The sequence below is a fragment of the Mercurialis annua genome, linkage group LG8 (assembly GCF_937616625.2).
Source record: "Mercurialis annua linkage group LG8, ddMerAnnu1.2, whole genome shotgun sequence".
Classification (NCBI taxonomy): Eukaryota; Viridiplantae; Streptophyta; class Magnoliopsida; order Malpighiales; family Euphorbiaceae; genus Mercurialis; species Mercurialis annua.
In genome coordinates, this window is record NC_065577.1 from 6,878,547 (window position 1) to 6,889,616 (window position 11,070).

Here is an 11,070-nt window from a genome sequence, read left to right on the forward strand (position 1 = left end):
AAAATGTAGATTTATATGATGTTTGGATTAACTATTTTATAATTATATTATTGTGGAGAAGAAAGCAACAAGAAAGCTAACTGTAGAATAACATGAGAATTGTTTTTGATGGCACCATTATTTTCCACTATAATTTATGTTTGTTAGTGAATTATATTATATTACGACATAATTATATAAAATGGTAATTTTCCAGAAACATGTTTCGTCATTTTAATTATAACTTTACATTACAAGTTTTGACTTTTTTTTTTTCTGATTTTTTTATTTATGAAAAATATCTTTTTTTTTTAATTTCACAAATACCTTTTTCGATTTTCAATATTGGTTTTTCAGTTTTTTTGGTTCTGTCGAACGAACCGACCGACAGTTTTTTATATAGTGTAAGATTAGTGTAGATATAGTGTTAGTTTTTATTTTTTATAGGTTGTTTTCTGGATTTTTTTTTTTTTTATAGTGTAACAGTAGTGAATATATAGTGTTTTTATGGTGTTTATATAGTGTAAGATTAATATATATATATAATGTATAAGTAGTGTATATATAGTGTATAAGTAGTGTAGTGTATATATAGTGTATAAGTAGTTTATATATAGTGTATTTTTAGTGAATTTATGGCATTTTGTAGTGTTTTTTGTGGTTTACATCATAAAACACTGTAAATACACCATAAATACTGCAAATGCACCATAAATATACTAAAAAACAGCAAAAATACACTATAAATACACCAAAAATACAGTAAAACGTAAATTTATTATAAAATTACTACAAATGCACCATAAATCGATTTTTTTCTTTACAAAAATAGTGCAATAAACAAATTTATGAATAAGAGAAGACAAAATAAATAATTATATGAATAATAGAACAATTTTACAAACAAAAAATTATAGATCTACAATAATTTATTTATAAAATATTTAATCATTACAAAAAACCTGAAAAATTACACAAATCTAAAAACGAGTCGAGAAATTCATAGCGCGAACGGAAGAGACGAACGGACAAGCACGGACGGAAAAACGACCGGAAACGACGAAAAATGAAGTAGACGAACGAAAGCGCGACCGGAAAGACGAACGGAAAAGTAATCGGAAGAGATAAACTGAAAATCAAATGAAAAATAAGAAGTAAATAAGAAGAAAAGAAGAGAGAAGATAGAGAAAAAAAGGTGGTTATGTAAAAATTTAACCTAAAATAAGAGAAAACTTCTTTATATAGTGGGTATTTTTGGTAAATAAGTTAGCTTATTAGGTAACATAGGATAAGATAAAAAGATGGGGTAAAATGGTGTAAATAGTTTACCAAAAACAGGTATTTGGAAAATAATCCTTTATATAAATTATCTTTAAACCAATAAATTATATCTCAAAAAGTATAAAGTGTGGACAGCAATGTATTAAGTCAGAGGTTTAAATTTTTTCTACAAATACTCCCCTACTCTCCCAATTATAGATATAAGAATAATAAAATATTAATAATTTATTTGATTTTTATTAATGGGCATAAATTAAGAATACCAAATTAGTTAGGTTGAAATTTTATTGAAATTGACTGTTTATATAATTAATAATGCAACTTCTTTATTTTTAAAAATCTGTCCAAACATTTTAAGTTGGCAGGAAATCGTGAGTTCAAATTTTCTCACAAACGCCCTATACTCTTTCTAATTATATAAAATAAATATTATCTTAAAAATAACTTTTATATAAGATATTAATAACGAATGGGAATAACTTAAGAATGGGAATAAATTAAGAATAAGGAATTAGTTAGGTTGAAATTTTATTGAAGTTGACTGTTTATATTATTAAAAATACTAACTTTTTAATTTTTGAAAATCTGTCCAAACATTTTAAAATTATGAATTTATCTCAGTTTGACCTGTTTGCTGGAAATTTATCTAATTTGACAAAATTAATGTAATTATTCCTATGTGATAATTAAATATGTATCATTCTAAGAAAAATAAAAAGGAGGAATTATAGTCAAATGGATACTATACATCAGTTTTGAAAAACATTAAAAGATTCAGAAAGTTAGACAAATTTTCAAGAAAATAACTAAATTAGAATAAATTTGTAATTTTACAAAAGCTTGGATAAGTTATCAAAAAATGAAAAACAATTGACTTTTTTAGCACCGTAAAACCTATTAAAATTAATCAAAATAAATGTAATGTGAATTTTAAATATACTTGGCAACTAACTGGATGCTTTAGAACCTCACAAATATTGTATAATCAGTATTGAAATCAGGATATCTTCACAGCCCGGGCAAAACAATTCAGAAATGCATCACTGTTTATTTTCCTTCAGAAAAATAAAAAAAATTGTAACACTATTTCATAAGAAAAATGTGTGCCACTGCATGGTTTAAGCTCAAACATAAAGCTTTACGGAGTTTAACAGAGTGAAGCAATTTAGTTTAGTGGTAAAAAGAACATATAAGCATAAAAAGTTTCATCATTTCAGCATTAGCAACATTAATACATAAAATATCAAATTAATCTGCCAAATTGATAAGTAACTAAAACTATAAATTTTAATTTATTTATCAGTTACTAATGTAAGCTTGGACTAGATCACTAAGCTAGAACCAATGTTCAAAATACTGAACCGGTGGCCGAACCGAATAGGTCACTGATTCACGGTTAACAAATGTAGTCTAAGTGAACCTAACCTCAACCTACAACAATGCATTTGCTGATTACATCATCAATGGAAAATTAGCAGCACATAAATGAAGCTTTTGAAGAAAAATTTGCATTATCCACTAATTAAACATCAAAGCAGACATAAGAGAGTAAATTTGTAAATGGTAGCATAAAGAAATAAACAGAAAAACTAATAGTATGGTACCTAAGTTCCGCACCTTGATTCATGATAAACAACACGTTAGTTGCATTGTGATTAGCAATGTAATAGCCAAATGACATACAGTCGACTTCAAATGACGCATGCATACGAAAAAATAGAGCCAAAACAACAGCTGAAAATACTCGAATTCAAATCCTCTTTGCTTGCATTCGAGAAAGAAAGAGCGTTAGTTGTATCTATCACTCCATGAGAGACTATGAAGCGCAGAAGTTTAACATATTTACCTTCCTCCACTATTACAGCTTCTTTCTCAGTACATCTTTAATTAGTTGCATTTCCTGCATCATGTTCTTCATGTAGTTAGGATATAATATGAATAGTAAACATAAAAAAAGTAGTAATTGTATTGGTAAAAACATTATTTCTAAACCCTCCATAATAATATAATCATCATTTTCATAAAAAATAGATTCTATACAGGTCATTGTTTTATTTTATTTTACTTCTAATCATAACACTAGAATGAACAGATGCACCGAAAACAACATAGATAAAGCATCCCTAGTTAAAACTGAATTCCGATAAATCAATCATTATCATACACCAACATGCCGAATAATAACCATTCAATATGCTCTAAAATTTTCAGCATAATTAGTTCATATGAATCAAATACTTGTTGGACTGCTCTATCCGGTTCTATTATAATTAGCTGATAAAACTGATAAGAAAGTAGCACGATAAAGTCTTGATAACTATCATAAGAGATGTTCTTAATAAAAGATGAAGCAGAACAAAGCTCCTCTGGGAAGATATTGATGAAGCTTTGGGAAGCAAAATCAAATGAAAAAAATTCCCTCAAACGATAAACTATCATTCATTGCCCATTCTTTCTCAGCAATATTGCAACTGATAGTTTCTCTTCTTCATTGTGCAACTTGCCTAAGTTGGTCCATGAATTGTACACGCCATACTCTTTCATCGCCCATACATCATTCCGGGTACCGCTGGCGCTAACATATATATGAACAACTCCAATTGATTGTCCATATGTGATAACAAACAACATATGAAGCCGAGCATTCTGCAAACACGGGGGCAGTAATATTTTGCGAAAGATTTCATCTCTGACATCAAAGACAAGCACCAAATTCTGTCTTTTATCTTCACAATCACGAGCAATCATATGCGATGCACCGTTAACAAAGGGTATAGACTGATGTTGAAAGTAAATAGGATATGGAATTTTGTACTGTGGTGTAATATGAGTAATATTCTTCCAAGAACCTGCATTAACGGAGTAAATCTCAGCCTCAACCTTCACACAACCACACAACATTCTTAACACTTTGAAATCGTGAGTACTGGAATCCAAGCCAAGACTGGATAATTCATCATAAAACTCTTTGGATCTACTTAGTTTTGGTTTTGCACACTGCAGTACATCGCAAGAGGTCCTCGTTGGGTACCCGTTTCAGAATTTCTGCTTTCAGTTCCTCAGCTAAAAATTCCATTATTTTCTTTGGCTGCAATCAGGTGAACCTAGTTTGATTATAAACCCTACAATTTTCAAATTTCCATCAATTTTGGTGTTCTATGTTATTATAAATTTTAGGGTTAATGTCATAAAAATTCACCAATTTTACATGTTTTCTCATTTTAATCACGCAGTTTAGATTTTCTCATTTTCATGCACGAACTAACACTTTTTTTTCAAATTCATGTAGAGTGCTGAGGTGTCACGACTCCATTGGTGTAATTCGTTGAGGTGGAGGTCATTTTACACCAATGAATGAGCGCCACCTCAGCATCGTGCATAAATTTGAAAAAAAAGTGGTAGTTTGTGCATGAAAATGAAAAAATTTAAACTGCGTGATTAAAATGAGAAAACATGTAAAGTTCGTGATTTTTTTTATAATAAACCTAAATTTTAATATAATACAAATAAACATGTTTGATTTAATCAAAATTTAATTATACCACATTAAACAAAATAGATTTACATTAATTAATTCAACACTCTAGAAATAGAATATATTTTAATGTTTTTTATTACGTAATAATTAGTTTTTTAATAAATTTCGTTATTTTATAAATTTAAAAAAGTATGGACATATTTAGATTGGACTAATGGACTGAAAAACTACGACCTTTTCTTTTTTCTTTCAATAGCACTTCTAAAACGGTCAATTTTAACCAATTTTGTATTTTTGACTTTCAATAACACCCTAAATCATCAAATTGAACTCTTCTATTTAAGATTTTTTTGATTTTTTTTAAGTTAAAGGACTTGTTTGAATTTGTCCAAGTAGAAAAAGTATGATATGACCCTTAAATTTAATTTTTTTGAATTTCATCCTTATAGTAATAAAATCTTCTAATTTTTTCAATTTATGGTGTTATTGAAAGTTAAAAATACAAAATAGGTTAAAACTGACTGTTTTACAAGGTCAATATGCTATTAAAAAAAACAATAAATGTCAGTAGTTTTTCAGCGTATTAACCTTTATATTATATATATGAACATAAAATAAATTTGCATTAATTAATTCAACAGTTAAAACAACACACAACAACGACATTAAAATTAAAGTACAATTATTGATAAAATATGATCTCTAAATACAGATGTTTAAATGGTAGTCGATGACAACAGCCGATTTGAAGAATTTCTTACTCATGGTGCACTTTGCAACGCATTAATTGAACATTTGTGGAAATTCACATTCTAATGTTTAATTTTAAAACAATGTGTGTTTTAGTTTTTTCAATTAAACTGACGATTGTAATAGATTGATTTAAAATAATATGTATTTGTATTTTTCAAAATGAAATTGGTGATTGTAATAGATTGCTTTAATTTTAACATGTCATGCTTAACATTTTTTAGTATTGTTTAATAAATAGAGTATATTTTAATGTTTTTTATTATTTAATAATCTATTATTTTTTAATAAATATTTTACATATTTTAAAAATATATGAACATATTTTGAAAATATATTATTAAAACTAATAACATATTTTATTATAAATAAACATATAGATGTATTTTGTGAGTATTGAATAATTCATGAGTTTAATTGTAAAATGTTTAAAATTTATTGGATAAGAATATGCTGAGAATATTTTTTTAGAATAAAAAATAGAGTTAACTATTTAGATAAAACATTGTAGTAATGTAGTTTTAGTAAATTCACACTATTTTAACTCCTATTTTTTGAAATATTTTTATTTGATCCCGATATACAAGTTTAGTGGCCGTATTGAGTCTTTTAACTAAAATTTATTGTGGGGGAAAAAAGCAACAAGAAGCTAATTGCAGAATGACATGAGAATTCTTTCAAAAATATTTAATGGCACCTTGTTATTTTCTAATATAATTTTTGTTCTTTAGTGAACTATATTATATTGCAAAACTATTATATAAATTATCATAAAAAATAACTTTTATATAAGTTATTAATAACTGAAATTATTTATCATGAATGGGCATAAATTAAGAATGCCGGATTAGTTAGGCTGATTTTTTTTTGTTGATGAAATTAAAGTTACGAGCACAAATTGGAAAACGAATTCCTACCAAGATTAAGAGGATATATTTTGTAATTCAAATGAAGATAAAATAGCAAACCAATGCCAAATTAAGCAAATGACATTAATTTTTTTAAAACCATTCAGTATTCAATCACTATATTAATGCTGATTTATCTGAATTTCGATTCAGGTAGGATCACATGGGTGAAAAAACTCTCTTTATCAACATTAAAGAAGTAGCATACTAGATCAGCTGCCATTTCTCAGCTATGCCAGTCGAACCGCCTGGTCTAATCCGGGATTTAAAACACTAGCTAAAACCATGTAGTCTAAGTGAATCCAACCTCAACCTACAACATTGCATTTGCTGATTACATTATCAATAGCAAATTGGCAACGCGTAAATGAAATTTATAAGTAAATTTTTCTTAAACCACTAGTAAACGTCAAAGCAGATATCAAGATAGAGACTAAAACAATAGCATAAACAGAACTAAGGTACCCAAGTTCCGCGCCTTGATTCATGATAAACAACACGTTAGTTGCATTGTGATTAGCAATGTAATAGCCAAATGACATAGAGTCGACTTCAAATGACATATGCATACGAAAAAAGAGAGCCACAACAGCAGCTGAAAGTACTCAAAAATTAAATTCAAATCCTCCTTACTTGCATTTGAGAAAGAAAAAATGTTAGCTGTATTAATCACTCCATGAGAGACTATGAAGCACGGAAGTTGAACAAATTTACCTTCCTCCACTATTACAGCTTCTCCTTCAGCGCATCATATAAACCAAGTTAATTAGTTGCAGCTCCTGCATCATATTCTTAATCAAGTTAGGAAATAATATGAATAGTAAATACTTCCATCCTGACATAAAAAAGTAGTAACTGTATTAGTAAAAACATCATTTCTAAACCCACCACAATGATATACTCATGAGTTTCATAAAACAGAGGCTCTGCAGGTGATTGTTTTACTTAATTTTCTTTCTAGTCAGAATACTAGAATGAAGATATGCAACAAATACAACATAGTAAAGCATCCCCAGTAAAATTAGAATTCTGAAATCAATCATTATCAAACACCAAAGTTCCGAATAATCATTCAATATACACTCAATATTTCACCATAAATAGTTCATGTTGTTTGAACAATAAGTAATGTAGCTTACCGAAACCTTAATGCAATTACCTATCATATCATTTCTATCAACACATATATGTGGGCTACATGAACTCCTAATGTATTCTGCAACCTAGAACAAAATTATAAATAGAAAATCAGCACAAGCACGTGGGATACCTAAATTCTGCGACTCGCCTGTAACATCTTCAAAGTTGCCTCTATCAAGTAAGGCTAGGGTCTCCATATAGGTAAAAACAGAAGTAGAACTAATTTCCTCAGTTTCCTCCATTTCCTCCAAATCCGGGAAGAGATCTACGAAGCTTTGGGCAGCAAAATCAAATGAATAAATTTCCCCCAAACCAGTATCTATCATGAATTGCCCATTCTTCCTCAAGAACATTGCAACTATTCCTTTCTCTTCTCCATTCTGCACCTTGCCTAAGTTGGTCCATGAATCGTACACGCCATACTCTTTCATCACCCATATATCATTCCTAATAGTGGATTCGTAAATATGAACAACTGCAATTGATTGTCCATATGCGATAACAAACAACGCATCAAGCCGAGCGTTCTGCAAACACTGGGGCAAAAAGATTTCGCGAAAGATTTCATCTTTGACATCAAAGACAAGCACCAAACTCCTGCCCGTATCATTAGTACGAAAATCACCAGCAATCATATGCAATGCACCGTTAACAAAGGGTATACACTGAGGTTTAAAGCCAAGATGATATGGGATTTCGTATTGTGGTGTAATATGAGTAATATTCTTCCAAGAAGCTGCCTTAAGAGAGTAAATCTCAGCCTCAACAACAACGGACCTACGGTTTGAACAAACAATTTGACACAATATCCTTAACAGTTTGAAATCATTAGTGGTGGAATCAAAACCTAGACAAGATAATACATCCCCCGAGGATCTTTTCAATTCTGGTTTTGGAAGGCTTAGAGATCTGCCAATGGATGGATTCCATAGGAGATAGTCAGGTTCGTAAAATAAAAGAAGGCCATTGCAAGAGGCAAAGATACCTAATTCGGACTTGGAATAGAAATGACGAGGCATATGGCACTCACTGAACTCTTCAGTATTATCATCGTGAAATGACATCACATATTTCCCATTTTTCAAATAGCGGCAGCTAATGACTAAATGCGGGTTCGGGTTTGAAGCTTGAATATGGGGAAGATGGGTACGGAAAATGAAAAAAGAGGATTTGAGAAGATAATACCAAGATTTGCAGACTTCAGTGCATCGCAAGAGGTCCTGGTTCGGTACCCTTTTCAGAATTTCGGCTATCAGTTCATCCTGTAAAATTTCCATCATTTTCTTGCGTTGCAATCACAAATGGGGATTTGATTTGTTTATATGGAGAAATGAATCCACCTATTTGGCGCTCACGAAGTCATACGGGTTTCTTCCTCAACACACTGATTACAAACTAGGGGCTAATTTAAGAATTTGCACTAATTAAATGGTTAAATATGTCATCAACCCCTGAAATTATGCTTGCTTGACCCATCAATTCCTAGGCTTAATACATTTTTTTACCCCTGAGCTTCTACCTATTTATTCATTTGATCCCTTTTTTTTCAGTTTAATCTATTTTAAATCTCAACTTGTAGATTTTGTTATTTACCTTGTAAAAGAGAGCGACACACAAATACAACGATGTGAACTATGTGGCAAAAAAATACTAACGGGGCAAAAACAAACTCAAATGGTTTAAACCGGAATATATAGAGGTCAAATGGGTGAAAGAGTAAAAAAAAACCTTACAAAAACTAAACTTATATTCTTTTTATAATGAAATTCATAATTATAAAAGTTTAAAATCAAATGCAATTTTAAAAAAAAAATTAACAACATTTTTTTTTTGAAGTTGGAAGTTTAGATGAGTAAACATATATAAATTTAGGGGTCAAATATATTTTAATTATATGACACACAAGGTTAAGTTCTGGGTTTCATACACCTTTTTTGCTTGTAACATGTGGACAATAAGGGATTAAACAATTATAAAATGATGATACCCGAGGTTAAATAGATAAAGTTTACAAATTGAGGTGTCAAATAAATTAAATTGAAAAATAGAAAGATAACGCTACTAGAAAACAGGATAGAAAGATAACAATATTATTTTGATTAAACCCTATCTAATATATTTTAAATGTATATGAAATATATAAAATTAAAAATAATTTATTTCTATAAAAAATTAAGAATTTATATTTTTCAAATAAAAATATTATATTTTATAAAAAAAACATATTTTTGTAAATAACTTAAATTTCTTTAATATTGTTTTTATGCAAAAAAAAGCTTTTATTTTGAAGATGACATGTAGTGAGCCAATGGAATAAAAGCCCATATCAAAATGATAAACCATTCAACAAATCAATTTACAAACCTTTAATTCTCTTTGACATAGGCTTCACATCATGGGCCAATGATATAGCCCCACAAACTTTTGTATCTTTAAACCCCACAAACCTTCTTGTAGGGGCAAAGTGCATAACATAAATACTTATTTTAAAAGTATATAAAAATAAAAGATATTTTAATTGTCAATGACATGTTGGACATTTTTTTATGTATGGAATTTTGTTGTCTCTTTGTACACTTTATGTGTGGAAGTTAGTTGGCTTCTGCCACTCACTTTTATTTTTTTCACTTTCTCTCTCTAAAATCTCTCTCTCACTCACTTTTTCTCTTATGATTTTTCAACAATTTGCAAAACAACTTTACTTGTAATTAACTCACCACCCTTTCTTAACTTGGGATTAAAAATATCCAACCATCACTAATTGCCAACTCGTCAACTAATTTTTCATTAATTAAGCTAAAACCCATTATTCTCTTATCCTGTTTTTGGCTGTTAAAGTGCTTAACTAAACCATTAATTGACAAGCAAAAAAGAAAACATTAAACAACAATTACTATTTTCTGTATTTTAGTTCACTTAAACCCCTATATCATTAAACCATTTTAGTTACTCTAATTACAATTTTGGGAAAATTGAAAACCACCCAATTTTCTAATTGACAACTAAGCTTTGCTAGACCTTATTGGTCCCTTATGATACAATTACAAAAAAAAGTAAAAGAAAACATGGACCACTATTTATTTATGACATTAAAACAATTTTAATTGTATCAACTTATTTTCTCTTACAAAATCAAATCCTTCATACATGAATTATATTAAGAAATAAAACATAAAATATTTTTAAAAATATGATTAATACTCACCAATCCAACTATTTATTTTGCAATGTACAATATTGTTATTTCATTAAAAAACATTAACTATGAATAAAACTAACATTGTAGAATAATTCAACTCATTATAGAATAATTTTATGTAATTTAATTTAATAAAAGATATTTTAAGAGCAAGAATAATATTATAAAAACCACAAATAATGGACAATTATTAATTTCTTAACATTAAAAAAAAACTCAAGAATGAGGCACATGTGTAATAGTGGATTTCACAAGGGTCAAATTGTAAAAACAAAAACAAAAATGGGAAGCTTCTCCATATTCATAAGAACAAGTATATATGAACAATAATTTAT

General features: G+C 28.8%; 1 protein-coding gene across 2 annotated transcripts; it reads right to left on the reverse strand.

Moving 5' to 3' along the window:
* Positions 1 to 6,838: 6,838 nt before the first annotated feature.
* On the reverse strand, positions 6,839 to 8,935 carry LOC126662366 (F-box protein At3g07870-like). 2 transcript variants are annotated; one of them, XM_050356328.2, is made up of 2 exons: positions 7,685 to 8,935; positions 6,839 to 7,175 (listed from the first exon to the last, which is right to left on the reverse strand). In XM_050356328.2, the coding sequence occupies exons 1-2, from the start codon at positions 8,814 to 8,816 to the stop codon at positions 7,159 to 7,161; spliced, it is 1,149 nt and encodes a 382-aa protein (XP_050212285.1). In that variant the 5' UTR covers positions 8,817 to 8,935; the 3' UTR covers positions 6,839 to 7,158. The 2 variants fall into 2 exon arrangements, with proteins under 2 accessions (XP_050212285.1, XP_050212284.1); XM_050356327.2 differs by having other exon boundaries at positions 7,667 to 8,934.
* Between the last annotated feature and the right edge of the window lie 2,135 nt (positions 8,936 to 11,070).

What these genes read in the sequence shown, in the direction of transcription:
- LOC126662366 (XM_050356327.2), bottom strand. Translation starts at nt 8,816, where the DNA reads ATGATGGAAATTTTACAGGATGAACTGATAGCCGAAATTCTGAAAAGG.